The 16,762-nt window shown below is 40.3% G+C and overlaps 1 protein-coding gene across 1 annotated transcript in view; it reads right to left on the reverse strand.

The window, feature by feature from the left end:
- Positions 1 to 16,762, reverse strand: part of EYA2 (EYA transcriptional coactivator and phosphatase 2) — a 53,671-nt gene that overhangs the window by 28,222 nt on the left and 8,687 nt on the right. The window contains exons 5-6 of the mRNA XM_010083175.1: positions 3,068 to 3,135; positions 946 to 1,123 (exon numbers count right to left, since the gene is read on the reverse strand). Coding sequence (XP_010081477.1) covers positions 946 to 1,123; positions 3,068 to 3,135 — 246 coding nt within the window. The remainder of the gene's footprint in view (positions 1 to 945; positions 1,124 to 3,067; positions 3,136 to 16,762) is intronic.

Raw genomic sequence — 16,762 nt, forward strand, 5'->3', positions numbered from 1 at the left:
CCCCCCGCTTTTCAAGAGAAAAATTAGAAAGGCAATGGAAAAGCAAACCAAGACCAGTGCAACTTCTGAAAAAAAAAGAATTTTAATTTGATGAATACTTATTGTTAAAAACATACTTTCAATATCAACTTTTATTTAAAAATATAGAACTAGCCTGTTTAGCCATATTCCACTTCACAGAGGATAGTATTTTAGAAATAATTGAGAAGAGGCAGTCAAAGGTGAACTTCCCTTGTATAAAGTACCTGTTTTGATTGCTTGAGTTTCCTAAACCTGGCCAGATTTCTCTTACCTTACATTACAAATTCTTTTCAAACATATTTTTCTTTTCACGTTCCTAAGCTATTGCCTCTCCAGCTTCCTAGAATAGCCATACTCTTCTTCAGAGAAGGTTGGGTTGTGCCTAACAAACCTTTTTGAAATCACCCTTTCTCAAAAAGGCTGAGATAAGATCTAAGGAACAGAAAATCCTCCAACTCCTTTTAGAACAATCTATGATCACTTCTTTTTAAAAACCAATATTAATTTATTTTTCTTTTAGAGCAAGCACAGATGTTCAGATTTGTTTCATAAGTCAGCAGACCTATGATGGGTGTATACTGTGATCATCCACAAATTATGTGGTGTTTTACATAAATGTTATTGTATGCCAATGAAAACTTTACTAGGGAAGCGATATCTGAAAATTGTACTTGAACAGTCCATTGGAGGATCATAATCTGTCTGTAATTCCATAAACCATTTAAGCTTTGAGAGCTTGGATGTTCTACTCTCTTCCCAAAACCATGTGTTTCATTGTGTAAGCAGAACTTATGTTAACTGCTAGGAAATCTGATTTATCCATGTATTTATATGTATTTTAAAAAATTCCAACAATAAGGTTATAGTATTTATGTCTACAGGTGGCTGAGACTGCCAAACTGAAAACAGAAGAGATGCACCTACCGGACAGCGATTCTGTGCTCTGACTGATGATATTGTGAGAAGACTCCTGCAGAGAGTAAGTGGAGGTTGGGATGGCTGAGGGGCTGATGCTGTTTGCAGACACGTATGGAGAGTTGTAGGAGGAGCTGTAATACTGTGAGTACTGGCTTTGAGGAAAGCTTGGATATGATGAATATTCCTTTAAGGAAAAAAAGAAACATCTAACCTCTGTGTATCTGGTTTTATCTTATAAATGAGTAAGGACCACAAAGGCAGCGTTATCTAAACAATGCAGAAAGTCATAGCTCAGGAATATTTCACTAAAGCACTGTGTTTCATTCACTTATGAAATTACGTTTCTGCTTCCCCCAGATATACTCCTATTTTATTAGGATCAACTAATCAAGAAGAGGTCAGAAATCAGGTGAATTCTGTTTTTTCTATAGGATTTTATTTATCAGCGCTGACATATTTTGTATTACAGGGTTCAACAATTTTATATAGGAGTGAAGTAGGGTGGCTTTGTGAAAAGCACCATGATGGAACATAGTCTCTGTAAACAATGAAATACCTGAGAAATTAGAAGAACAGAATGAATAACTGGGTGAGGGAAGGAGCAAAATAGGCTGCATTTTCCCATGATCAGCAACATTTTCTGACCAGCTGTTATAATAGGTTACAATGAAAAAAAAAAGTAACAATTGTTTTGCAGAAATGTTCATAGTTGAGACTGTCCAACTATCTCAGCAAGAATTAAATGCCTGAGTTATCTTCCCTACCTACAGAAAAATGAACTAAAAATACAAGGTGCAATTGACCTTGGGGAGCTGAGGTATCACAAAACCCTTTGTCTTGATTTTAAGGCTCCTAAATAAGCTTCATACCATTGTCTCCATATATTCTTTTTTTTGTGAGAAGCAGGACACTGGAACAGATTAGAAAACTATTCTCTGGCTGATTAAAACATAAAAGGTTTAACTTTTTTCTTTTTGTCTTAATTGCAACTCCTGCTCTTGTCCACCTATTTGCTTTTTCAGATAGAGAACTGTATTCATGCTCTGGGGGCTGTCTTCGAGCAAAAGGTTTTTATTTCCTCAGAAATGCTAAATAGTCTCTGGTATTAAATAAAATCTTTAGAAAGACTAAAAACACTTTCCTCCTTAACTGCTTACATCTCTGTCTGTGACACAGCTATTTCGTTAACTTTCAGTCACCAGGGAGCTTTCAAGAACAAAGACTCAAGTTGTCATAATAAGAATTACACTGAAAAAGAAATGAGACAATTTCATTGTTTTCTCTTGAAGAATAGCACAACATAATAAAACCAGACCAATTATTTTTCCCCTGTTTAGGTAACCACCATACTTCAATCAAATGCACTTCTATCAGCGTTTACTGACCATGTTTTTAGGCAAAACTGAAGTAATAAAGAAACTGTCCACTGTTGTCATTAAAAACACAAGTCAACAATCACCTTACAAGGAATTGAAATTATTGGCCAACCAAAACACATTTGCTGGGACAGCGTACTCCTTTGTTTGGTCCAATCAAGAGCCATTTGCTACTGAAAAACATCTGTCTTGTGTATATGTGCATGTTGTTTATTTATACACACATATTTATCACAGTATCTGAAGCATGAAGCCCATGGACAGGTGTATTCTCAAAGAAGGAATCACACAGACAGCTCACATGTCTCAACATTCATCAGGGCCTGCCAACGCCTCTTTCAGACTGTTCATATTTATTACACAGTGCCAAGACAGCAGATGAGAGGATCCTAGAAGCAGAGCTCTCTGTAGAGGATGGAAAACATATCAGAAAGTTGTAAGATGGTAGAGGAATGATGAAACTCTTGGCACTGCTACAGCAGCATAGCAGAGACTGCCAGGGCATATTCCTCCTGCAAGGACTGCACTCTGTGCAAGCGTGTGTATTGATACACACATCTTAAAATTAATCAAGATACCTAGAAGTCCAGCAAACACAGGCCACAGGTGTAGAGAAAAACGGTGTTCAGCAAAACACATGGCAGGTCCTTCCTTAAATACATGTAAACAGCAGAATAATCTCTCTGATCTACCGATCTTGCAAGTGTTTAAAGTAAGTGACAAGGTTGCCAATAATAAATGCTGAACCATACCTGATGCACAGCACTGAATCCTGCAGAATTTGTCAGGCCATTGGCTCCCTGGTAAATCCCTGTTGTACCTAAGGGAAATAATATCACAGTCATAAAACACACCAGCAATCAAAGAAACAGCATATATTAATATAAATAATTTTCAACATGAAGTAAAGTACCTGCTCACCAGAAAAAAGCATATCACAAATCTTGACAAAAACAGACTGTAAAGATTTAGGACTATTACTGAGGTCTGATGAGTGAAAGGCATTCAAAGACAACCATTACATACACTAAAACGAACACACTCACGGAGCTGGGAATTAAAGCCGGAAAAAAAGGATTCAGCCCAAATTTAGAATTCAGTTACTTCTTTTCCCAATAAATAACTGAAGAGTATTTTTTATCATCTTCTCCTGTAGGAGAACTCCTCAAATTATATATACAACTACACACACCCTCTTTCACACATAGGCATGTCCTGGGATCTGTCCTTACGGACTAGGTATCTGGGAATTTTTAGAAGACTCTGAAAATTTGTTCCTGGTGTTGATATCCCAAACATAAGAACAATATTGCTGAGATTTCTGCAACAGCAGGGAGCAAAAACATTGCTTCATCCTGCAATATTAGGAAAATAAAGGATGGACAGGCAAGTTTATATGGTTCTGTCCCAAATGAAGCAGCTGATGTCCAGCCAGGCCTCCTTAGCTGGGGGAAGCATTACTGTGAAAATTTTATGGGTTGAGAAGTAAAGGTTCAGAAAAGATCAACAGGAACAGTCCTCCTTTGCCTCCCAACAGGGAAGGTGTGGGAGAGCTGCAAGACTCCCACCCCCTGGATCCTGCACCCTCCGCAAGTTCTAGCCTTGATTTATCTCCAGTCTACGCTGTCTTCTCTTTCAAAATTTTCCATTTCACATGGGTGGAGAATTTCCTCTTTAGTTTGTGCTGTTTGATGAGAATCTATACCAAAAGTCTTCTTCCAGTGTTTTGCAACAGTGCTTGCTCCAAGGGCTGGCTGTTCACGTACAAGAAGCAAAAGCTGGACTACGCCATATTCCATCCCAGCAGAAGGTTATGGGCTCCAAAGATCACTCAGACCCACTACTTCCGCAGTGAAAGAGGTATGTACGATTTTAGTGCTGCATGGCCACAGTGGGCTTTTGTTTGGGCTTTATTTTGTCACTTCAGTGTACCATCAGACTGAGCCCTAATCAAGGCATTCAGCTTTTTTTTTCTCTTATCTGGTTCCTTACCATGTGAATGACTTTGAGTAGTGCTGTTTTAACCAAACGACTCTGCACATCCTCATGTGGCAACCTTTCTTCAAAGATCCACTTGCTTGTTTTTATTTTAAGATGCCAGATTAGCTAGGGAATGGACAGCTGAACAAACTCCACCCTGCCAAGTGCAGCTACAAAGCGCATGCACTGAGAAATAAATCTCAAGCCAAAAAGAAATGAGGGAGGACTCTACCTTCCAGAAGTAATCTGTTGCCACATTTACTCTTTAAAAAGAAAAGGGCAGAGAGGGGGAAGAGAAGGTGCAGGTGACTGCCAGGTACCTGGAGGCCTGGGTCTCCCCAAGCCCCCTGCATATGCCAGCTGAGCCAGTGCAGGTGGGTTCAGATGATGCCTCCTCCTGGCATTCATGCCTCGGAGGCAACTCTGGGTGGATCAGTATCCAATCTTCCTCCTCCCCATAAGCTATATGTGGAGGCTGCCCAGAGCAGCAACCCAAAGACAGCAACGCATTCAGCTATTGGTATTTCCCCACCTCCCACCCACACTAGGCTTTGCTTTTCTGAAGAGTTTTTCAAAAAGTCACGAGTATGCAGAAGGATGAATATATTCCTTTGGTAACTAAGCTTTTCTCACCACGGTGAAAGGGAGTAACAGAGCCCCAGCGCTTACAGGCAAAAACAACTTTCACAGAACAGAAAGCAGCTCTTGTACACTAGAGCTCAAAACAATACAGGGGGGAATTTCTGATCTTCCTAAACTGTCATTTAGAAACAATCCATCATCCTTTATTAAAGCTGTCAGGAGGGGGATGAGTTACCTCGAGGGACTCACGCTTTATGTGTAAATTGTGATGAGAACATGTTTATTGCTGTGCTACCTGCACATGATACCACAGCTTCCTGGTTTCCAATCAGAGAGAATTACAAAAAGGAGAGATCTGCACAACTGGAATGAACTGACTCTAAACTTTGCATCAGTTGTGCAAAGTGAGCACGTCCATGCACACACAGGGCAGGTATGTGAGCAGGGAGAGGGTAGAAACGCAGGGGTGAGAGCATGGGGAATGACCCCTGCTCCATAGCTTCCCACAGTACATTGTGACTAGACCCTTTATGGTGGATTTTACACTGTGGTTTTGTAGAATATATTTTTACCATTTTAGCTGAGCTAGCCCAGGTCCAAGTTCAGGTGTTGCTAAAGGCTGCTGCAGTCTCATTCCCTCTGCCCAGGGGATTTTTAAAAGGAAGGACTGTGGTGCAGAGACAAACTAAACTTCCTGATTTTTCACCTGCATATTTGAATACTTGTGGAAGTACTTAAGACTGGTATTTCCTATAACCTGAAGTTCAGCGGGCCTGGGAACAGATTTTGTCAACTCAGGTTTTTCACTTATTCTGGCCCCGTCCTTGTATTCTGACCAAGGAGGAGTATCATTTGCGCAGTTTGTCTAAATTGACATCAAACACAACTCTCCTTTTCTGACGCTACAGCATCACATTTGGGGAATGCACACACACATACCCTGGGCATACCTTGAGAGCTGCTAAGCTCAGTATCTCTTGGCAGCTCAGTACTGTTATAGCAGAATAGTTACAGATAAGGACACTTGAGATAATGGAACAACCAAAGCCAGTAAAAACTTGGAATTTCTTCCCAGCTGAACAAGGATGAAAAGTTGTAAAAAAATGAATTATCTTCACAGAAAGGAAAGTTCTTGAACATTCAGGTTCAGAAATATTTCATTTCAACATCAGTTTTTGTCTTGGGAACTACAGCTGTTTCATGGCGACTACATCCCCGTTCCACTTTACAGGCTAGACTAGAAAGACCACGTTTTCAATTATGCACAATCAGTTCAAATGGAAGGAAAACAAACAAGCACCACAGGCAAAGAGACAACAATAAACCCTCTCTCTTTGTGAGCAGAGAATGAGGCCTGCTAGTTACAGTCTCTGTGAGCAGCCTTGGAGAATCAAGCAGTTCAGAACGCATATCAGAACTGGCCCCAAATGTTTGCTTTTCCTCCCTAAGTTGTTGATAAGAAATAAACATTTCCATAATAAAATGAATTCTGCCACATGCAATTTCAGTTCTGCATCAGTAAATCTTACACTTACGAAACACTGGAAACTTATCAACAGACCTTACATACTGGCATTATCAATTTAGCCCTATTCCCCATGTAACCATTTTTTTCAAATGCTTTCCCAGGTATTAGCGCTTCTTGTAATATTCAGAGATAGACTGGAATGACATTAGAAAGCGTTGCTTATGTGGAACTGGGCACGCCTTGGAAGCCTCTTGGTAAGCAATGTACACAAATGCCTGGCCCCCTCCCATTTCTGAGGGGATACTGCCCATTTCCACAGGACTTTTGCTTTCACATAATTTGTCTTTTTTTTCCTCACCTCTCAAGACAGTGCACTGTCTCAAACTGCAACTGATTTTACATTTGCAATACTGTAGATGTGCAAGTGATTCGCTTCCGTCTATCTTGGTAGCTCAATGTCAAGTAATTGCATTCAAACTCCTACTTGCAAATCAGAAACAAGCCTAGGATCTCTCCCTTTGGATCTTCTCCATATGGAATATGGTTCACATCTGTGTTCAATCAAACCAGTTGCTAAATGTCACAATGCCCTCATTCACAGGTAGCTCAAAGAACATTTAGCTGGTAATAAAACAATCTGACTCTAGAGAAGGATAGTTCTTCAGATGTATGGTACTGTAAATGTTCCTCTAAAGTATGTATATCACAAACACACTTGCATGAAAAGACACAGCACAAAAGGCGTGCATGTGCTGTACATATTCAGTGCCACGACTTTTCTGTGCTAAGTAGATGTGGCCCTTCTCTATAGGAGTGTCCAAGGGCAACATGTATAGAGGAACTCTTTGTGTGCTGATTGATGGTATACTCCTGTTCTCATACAGATGGATTTCATTTGCTGTTTTCCCCTCATTGCTTTTTTAATTCAACTATTTTAAAATCTATGCCACAGTCAATGATAATTTCAATGGTGTATGATCTGGACTGTGCTCCTGCAAAAGCTTTCATACCAACTTCTCCTTCCTCTCCGTTTCTCCTTTTCTCTCTTTCAGTCACTGCAATAAAAAGCTGTATTTCTTCCTCTCCTTTCCAGGGAAGAGCATGTAAAGAAAATGGAGGAGAATTCATGGTTATTTTCAGTATCTTCAGAACTAAGCTCTGGCATTGCTAAAAAAAGTCTTTCAGCTTATGAATACACGGTACAACACAGGAATACTGGTGTCTTAGGGAGCTGTGATTACACAGACAGGATGGGCCTGTGGTATAGTTCAGATCAATACCACAGCAAGCTTTGAAAATCAGGTTTGTCTCCTTGTATTTCACAGGTCAGAGGGGCCCTGACATCAGGGAGGTGTTCTCCAAGTCTCCTGCACTGCTTAAAAGAGAATAAGCTGCTATATTTAGAACAGATGGTTTGCACTTCCAATATTCAATGAAATACTCAAGAATCAGACGAGGAGATAGCCAGGTTCAGCACAGGTGGACAGCTGGGCATTTATTACAGCTCTCTGGTAGCCAGCAGCAATTTTGAGTCTGTGAACACTCAAAAGATGGAACACTGGGCTGAGATGAGGGTGTTCAGAGGGTGACTACCACGGGCCCTTCTGAATATGCTTGAAATAGAACAACAAAGCTTAGATCCAAGTGTTTCCTCTAACTTGTAGATGAATTGCACAGGGGTTCCAGGGAGAGTTCTCTCAAAGGATTATTTGATCACTTAGCACTAACAAAATAAATGCTTACAGGGTTCAGCTGAATTGCATGGTATTTTACAAGCCTGCATATAATGGCTTGTGTATTCTTACACCAGTAAGCCGTTTTGCTACAGGAAACAATGTTGACTGTGAGTGATGCAAGGAAAGGCCTTAGTCTAACTCCCAGCAGAGTGTGCATTACTCTTTGCTACGAAGAACATCTGGCTGAAGACTTGCATGGTCATTCAGAAAGGTTCTCTGCAGTGCTTTAGCTCTCTGACAAGCTAATGTTTCCTGCAGTAAATATTGCCTTCTTCAAGCTGCTGCTTTTTTAGTGAGAGGTTAAGCACTCATCAAAATTACCTCCCACCAGCTATACTCCAGTGCCTTGTAAGGTTCCAAATCCTACAACATCTGCCTGCATTTATTGGGCAAGAAAACTCATAAAATGTTGCATGGCTGTCAGCTGTAAAGGTATTTCAAGACTATCTGACCTGTTAAAGGAGAAGAAAAACTCAACCCATATGTACTTTGGAGCATATTGCTCAACTGTTTGCCATTAGGCATAATGAACCCTTCCCCAAAAAGTCTTGTATTTCTGTCTGGAAGGGCTCAGACAGTATAGGGAAGAGCACACTATATTAACCCAGATGAAAAGCACGATTCTGCAATGTTACAGCACTTGACATCAGCAGTGTCTGTTAAAGCACATTGCTCCCAGAAGCATACGAACACCTCCTGCAGACAATACTCGCGATACGCAACCTATTTAAGATATGTCCATTTGTCTCCCACTACAATCCCATTCAGTCCTGCTAGCCTGACCAGGTGACTCTGAATGGTGATATAAAACACATTTTACGGTACAGTTTTTCTAAGGCAAAGCTCTTCCCCTACTGCCTGCTTCTGGGAGTACTCAATCCCCAGAGCCTCAAAGAGCTTTACAAGTGATGACCGGAGCAGTTTTAAGAGCCTGGCTTTTACCATCCTTTTGAGCCTGGTCACCTGTATAGCTCAATCCAGCTCAACAATGGTGTTGAAAGTACTGGGGTAGTTTATATTTACTCTCAGGATTTGAATCATGGGAAAGCAATTAAATTTTATTGTATTTTGAGAAAGTGTTCCTTTTAACTGCTCCTATCAAATGATCCTGCAGCTATAGAAGGAAATCACACTGGATTGTCTTCAGAAACAAATCACAACTAAATGTTTTGGGCCAAAAAGTGAACATTCTTACAACAACAATGTACACTGTTTCTGTACAATCCCTTGCTGAAAAAACAACCAGCAAAAATGACTTTATTTGGGTGACTCCATGGACACCAAAGATTAAAGATTCCTCCAGCTGCAGTTTCATCCTGGACACAATCCTCCACTGACAGATAAGACGACACGATAAAGGAAAGCTGTATTTGCCACCTCCTGTGCTGTTTAGCGGCTTCAAGATTCCAGTTCCCAGGTCAGCATTAAAATCTAACTAGCCCTATAACATCTGCTCTCATGCAACGGGATAAAAATGTGGTCTGTGAGCACAGACATGTTTAACAATTCCCTTCCCCTTGAATAAGGTGAATCTCTAAATACCAATGGAAAAGAGCCATCTGGGCAGCATGCCTCCACTCTGACTCATCACTTCGGATCATGGTAACTCTCTACTGAACACTCTAGGGCCAGGCATTTGCCCCAAGGCTTTTCCAGCCCCTCTATGCACTGCTTCAGTACTGCAGTGCCTCCAGGAAAAAAAAAAAAAACCACAACCGTGGCCAACAGTGGATGCTCAGAGGAAAGCATAAGAAACAGGACAAAAGCAGAGTGATCTTTGCCCTAGTATTGCCTTGTCACCTTCAATTGATCTGCCAGTTACAGACTTTCTAAGCCAAGTTTATATCCTTTTCTTTTTATCTTTAGTAACTGTCAATGGACTCTCCTTCAGACAGTGCAGGTATTCTCACAGTTCTAGAGGTCACAGTATCGTAGTGCAGAAGTTTCAGTGTTTAAACCCTGCCAATATAAATAGAAAGTGCATCCAAATTACATACAAAAAAAAAAGCCCATGCAAGAGCATTATCCAATGCCAGCACAGCAGTTAAGAAACTCCGGAGTTGAACAGACTGTGCTAGTTGAAGCAGGGTCAGACCGTATTTGTCCACAAACATCATCCTGGTCTTTGATCGTATGACTGCATTCTATTTTTTCCACCAGAACATTACCTCACACAGTGCCTGGAAATGAGGCACAACAGAAGGCGGTACAAATACTGCACCAGCACCATAAATCTGATGTTTCCTAACTTTCAAGTGCTTGACTACGCACATATGATGTTTCTTAATATAGATTTTTACATGTAACTATCTCATCTACTGCCTTCTAGTTATTTTCAATAAAACATTATTAGGTTACTGAATCAATTACTCAGTGAAGCTTCTACAACATTTTAGCATATTCTATGCCAACTGCACTATAAGCTGAATAATCAAGGTAAAGTTCAGAATTTCCTGAGCTGTTACCATCCTATGCTTTTTTTCTTTTTAACATCCTACAAAAGTGATGAAAGTAAAATCCACAAACAGAAGCCTCTGAGACATCCAAACATCTCTATGCCTGTCTTCTATGCTGATTTTGCTCATTAACCCATGTTTAATTATTCTACCTGACCTCCACAAATGCTCTCATGATAGTCAAGCAGCAGGTTAAGGAACATCACTCCTTTCTTCTCTGTAGGTTCCCACTTCCTCATCATACCATACAAAAACTGTATTTTCTTTATCCAGTCCCCTCACTATTGCCCCCCTACCTTATTGCTTCTCTGTCATTCATGGCTGTCATGCCTGCTTCCATCTCCCTGATGTCATCCTCTGCCAGCCTGATGACAGACAGTCAAACAAAACTCTCAAGCTTCCTCCCACACTGCTCTTCACACTGAGGAAAGAGTTCTTCCTAAATGTTTGCAAAACTAATGTTTCAAAATATTAATTTTCCTCCAAAACTTCCAGCACTGGGTAGGAGAACAAGATGCTTAAGTTACTGCTTACAATGCAAATGAGCATTATTATTCTTCCTTTATACTTTTCCTAATTCTTTATCTCCTAATTCATGAGTAAGGCTCATAGTTGCAGTGATGATGTACAAACAGCATCACCGCTATCACTGGGCAGCGCTGATACATTTTGTTTCAGTGTGAACACCCAGACAGCCAGCTAGACTTCATGGATATCAAGTCTGATCTTTTGTACAGGACAACCACAGAATTTTATCCAGCACTTCTTGCAGTGAACCAACGCCTTGTCTTACACTCAAACATATCCTTCCAGAACTACCTGTAGTAGTTCTTAAGCACAGAGATGTGGACAGACACTCTGAAATGTAGCAAACAAGCCAGAAGAATGAAGCTTCAAGAAGTGCAAGCCAGCTCTTCACAGCACACAGCCGGGTGTGGGCAGAGCCCTCCTCCACACGTCCCTCTGGTGAAACCTCCTCTTGAGCACCCTCAGCAGACAGCAGTTGCGAGATACCTCCAAAGTAAACGCTGTCTCAGAGAAGATTCCTGGTTTTGACTGTACCACCATCATCTCTACAGCTCATACCATTTTGCCATTACTTCTGAGTTTCCATGGGTGTTATTCAACCACAAGAACCTGTGTCCCCACACAAGCTTTAAGCCTTACCACAAACCCTGGTGTCCCTTAGGGACAAAGACATTGACAATAAACCCCTGATGAGCCTGTGCACAGCAGAAGCTACAGATAATTTGTCAGCAAACATATAACAGATAATTTCTCTTGCAAACATATATTTTCTCCCCTAACTTCAGGACCATCCACCCTGATGTCTACTTCTTCCAATAGCATATCCTCTTCCCAAGTCCCTCCTTGTTTAATAATGACCAACAAACGAGTTCTGAATGGAAACTCAAAAAAAGATTAAATGCGAAAAGTTAGAGCAAGGATTTCTCCTTGGGTAGCAGTAGAACAGATCCTTGTAGCTTACAGTGCATCACTGTCAATATCTTTGTCTCTCCCCTTGACTTCCGTCTCCAGTAAGATAGCTCATTTTAAAACAAAGTAAATGGAGCATGGTCAGCCCCTGGTGTTTAAAAATCTTTGAAAGGGAGACTGTGCTGTTATTCTGAGGAACCTTGTATTTACACTGTAAAAAGTGAGGTCTGACCCCTCCTGAAGAGAGGCCTCTCCCAACCACAGAGTGGAGCACAGCTTTGTTGCCACAGTTTTTTACTGCAACTAATGCAAACCAGCTGTGAAGCAGAAGCTTTTGAAAGAGACTTCTCATTTTCTACTGAGGTTTTAATTTTATGAATCTAAGGCATCTGAGTGACAATTTGCTGAGTACATGCTCTCACTCTCCTTTATTTTGTGTGACTTCAGATGGATTCACTATCTGTATGCCAAAGCATGATCCACATTTCTCACGTGTAGATTGAAATTTCCCCGTCTCACACATTTCATCATTAAGTACTTAAAGAATCAAGCTTAAAATTAAACACGCATCTTCCTTTGCAAAATTCATGCACACAGAGCTAACTATTCATGCCAAACAGATATTCATAGGCTTATATTAAATATGTAACACACAAACTGGCACACAACTGCAAGAAATTCAGGCATCTCTTGGAAAAAAATTTGTCTAGATTATCCAGATATTAACAAGAGCCAAAATGTTTCCAGCATAAGAAAACATTTCAATTGATTAAATATTCAGATTTTACTTGGTCTCAGGACAGGAAAACAATAAGCAATTAATTCCACAAACACAAGCAACATATATAATTAGTCCATTCCAAATCAGCATTGCACAAAAGAAATGCTGCTTTCTATTCATTCATTACTTGACAGCTGATCAGAATGGACTCTACAAAGAAAAATCCTTAGCAGTAGCAAAGAATTTCACGGCATAGGTCTTTGGCCCCAAATTTATGTCTGTACTGAACTCAATACCGCTTTGCAATTCCTTGGCAAAAGAAAGTTATCCCTGTTACATAACTGAATTTTCCTTTGTAACGTAAAAACTATTTTGTGGGTAGATGGATTTGGATATTAAAAAAAAAAAAAGTGGTCAGATTTTTCCTGCTCAACGACAGTATCTGAAGTGGTCTTTGGCCACAGTTTTAACTGTTGTGCAACTTCATAGTTTCATACCAGCTGTCATTTTAGCAATAATAACTGAAGAGCAAGGCATTGTCTAGGAATTAATGACAAGCTGAGAAGAGATGGCCTGATGTGCAGTAAAGGGGTAACACACGCTCATGCGACCACAGGAAACGCTCTATAAACTGGCTGCTATTGCTTTATCTACATAGCTGATGCTTTTCCATGTTAGCTAACGTGCTGGCACAGTTTCCTCTTTGTATTTTACATTGCTCATTAAATTATAAGTTTCTTATATTCCAAAGATTTCTCCCCCATCCTCAGCAACAAGAAGCAGTTTCCTCAATTGCCAGTTAAGACGGTAAGCTTTTTGGGGCAGAAGCTGAATATAATCTTTGTGTCTTATGTTCAATTTCTATTACTGCATAATAATTTTACCAAAAGTCTGAGCAAATCACTGAACTGCTAAATTATCAGAAAATATAAAACTAGAAAAATGTGTGCTAAAAGCACAATATACTTCTAATATCTAACCTAGGATATTGTTTGGGGATCTGGTGCTGTAATTGTATGCTTACATGAGGATTGATTAACAAATGACATAGACGTTGAAGCAACATTTCTTTACCAGCATTACAAATGTATCACTTTAAAGATAAAAATCTAATGTAAGCTGTTGCCTACATGACTCTAAAAATGAGTGGCATCTCCAGATTGGTGACATGCATATTTCAAATACCTTTGCTCATTATGAAACAAGTTAATTTTGTAAATACAATAATGACATGACACAACACTGTATACAGCACTGGTTAAAAAAAAAAAAAAAGATAAAGTCACTCCTTCAGAGTAAAAAAGTGAATAGCAGATTTCAGTGTACTTATGATACACTACCATATCCACTGTTATATGGCAATTAAAATAGTTATTTCAATCTATAGCACCTCTACGATATAATTTCATGTAATTTTTATAACTTATGGAATTTGCCAATCTCATCTTTTATGTTTATATATGTGTGTGACATACTGCATTAGCTATGTGGCTTATAAACCCTTCCACATTTAATTTATTTCCATGCCAGGGAAGCATGAAAATAAATTTCCCCTTCAAGCTGGCTGTAAAATAGGGTTTTTTTCTTTACATTCCTAATGACCAAAAGAATGTTCTATCCTCATTCTTGCATTTTAGTGGATTCTGTTCTCCCTCAAGAACAAGGATGCAGTTGATAACTGGAATTAAAAAGGAAAGGCTAAATGCTACCCCATTACACCTGCATCATCTGTGTTTGTAGCAAAAATTAACAGATTTAGGGGACAGCAGAATTTGGCTTCAGAAGTACCACGTTACTGAGAACAGCCATCAGGGAGGTGAGGCTGCAACCCGACACACGTATCCCAGCCAGAGTTAGTGCTGGTACCAAAGAAACATGAGAGCACACAAACCAGCACCGACCATGTTGGCACTTACTGAAGGAGCACATTTGTCCTAGAGCCTTGTGAGACAAAGTATTTGTCACCCAAGAGGTCATTAATTCCTTGGTGGTTGACGTAACGCACCCACAATGGGTGCCAATTCGCTGGCTGGACCATGTAACTCCTAAATGAGGGGCAGTGAGGAGGAATCGCATAGGCTGCACACTGTTCAAGATTTACAGTCTGACCACCCATGCCTGCAGAGGACTTCACTATGTTGCTCTGGAAGCCAGTTCTCAACAGAGGCACACACCACCGAAGTTATTTCACTTATGTACTTTAGCTATTACAATCTTAGAATACTTGCAGAGCTTAGCTTAGGAAAATAATTTTTTCCTCACACTTTAAAGAACAAAACTGAGCAGCACACACTCCTGGAGATACCCTTCCTTGCTGATCCCCTGCAAGTCATGCTCTTCAAGATCTCTCCTTCAACTTGATGCAATAAACATTTCATCCTTGAAGCAGTGGTTAAGAGCCTGACTCTTAACGTCTCCCTGAAATTTGATTTTATAAAAATATGTAAATAAAATTTTGCACTTTTCAGCTGTTTTAGCCCATCATCCAGAGTCCCTGCCTGGGTTAGCAATGAGGCGATCAAAAGGATGGATGTGAACTTAGCAAAAGTTTCAATGGTCCTGAAGCTGGGCAGCATGGAGAGTTGCTTGCTCCCATTTGGGAGACAGAGTGATCACCTCCCCACCCCCAAGTGCTGCGGCGTGGGAAAGCACTGAGCACACATTCCTCGGTAGCACTCAGCACAGGAAGGCTCCTGGCTTCTCACTCAAACCTTTCACTAGCACTCAGCAAGGTAAATAAACTGTAGGGTCAGGGAGCTTCAGACTGTTCCTCTCATGAGCAAGGAGAAGAAGGGTGGAAATATTTGTTTACAACAGGAAGACACATTTTCTCCTGCTCCTTTTGCCTTTGAGTAAGCACCTGCCACTTGCAGAAACTGTTTTTCTCTGTTTTCTTTTGCATTAAAGGCTTAGTGAACTGGCCGAGATGATCCTTCTGCCATAAAAATCTGAAAAGAAGTGATTTCACCTAATACCATAGCATCGCCCTACGCAACATTATCTGAAAGCACTCTGTGCACATTCATGCTCATACACATATGTATGAAGTTCCTCCCAGCATGTTTTGATACAACACATAGTTGTGTCACTATTTTTTGCAAGTGTAACATTTTCAAATGCTGATGCACAAATTCTGCTTGTCTAAACCTCTTGATTGAACAAAGAAGCCATCTTAAAAACTTCAGTCCCAAATGAGTCAAGAGTTTGCCTTCTCTAAACAGCTCAGAGTTGTCTAAGCTAACAGAAAGCACATGCGGAAGCTGTGTTCTGGGGGAAGAAAAAAACAACAGAAAACTAAACAGGAATATAGTGATCTTCCAAGGCAGAAAAAGAAAATGCCAGCACTTTGTCAATAGTGGTGTTACAGCCATCAGCATCTAACCGTGTAGCAGTTAGTCAGGAGGCACCATGGCAGCTATTGCTCCAGGAGAGCACAGAGCCAGAATTTCAGCATAGCGATGAAGCCGTGACACTCCAGTACCTACAACTGCTGGTAACTGCAAGCCACAGTTTTACTAAGAAGAGAGGACTTCCACTGCTGACAGTGTAGCACAATCTCAAGACAAGATCGATATGTTCAAGGAGCAAAATAGAAGCCAAAACCTGAACTCCTGTAAGGAGTAGGACAGATGAAGCTTAGAGTAGTCAAGGTGATTGAAAAAAACCCCATAGGCTACGTTGTTCGGGATTGTTTTTGTGCCACATTTCACTCAAGTGTCTCCTGCATGTCCCATGAGGGATTCAAGCCACAAAAACCACTGTAGTTTTAGAGATGCACTCTGACAAAACTAGCATGTGAAGTCTCAGCAGAGGGTCACCTCTCAGTCTTCAGCTTTCTTAAGTAATTTCTAGACTAAAATGGGGTTTACTTTGTTTCCTAGTTTTCAAAACTGTTTAGGATTTTATTTGCTCTCAGACTTAAAATCAAAGTGGATGTGTCTGTTCATCTTTCATATTCAGGGTTGAGAAGAAGTGACGGACAATTTTGCAAGGGGGATAGGTACGTGTAATGACACAAAAGGGCATTTTGCTTAAAGGTTTTAAAAAAGATTCCCAACAATATCAAA

This window comes from Pterocles gutturalis, unplaced genomic scaffold, assembly GCF_000699245.1.
Source record: "Pterocles gutturalis isolate BGI_N339 unplaced genomic scaffold, ASM69924v1 scaffold23385, whole genome shotgun sequence".
Taxonomy (NCBI): Eukaryota; Metazoa; Chordata; class Aves; order Pterocliformes; family Pteroclidae; genus Pterocles; species Pterocles gutturalis.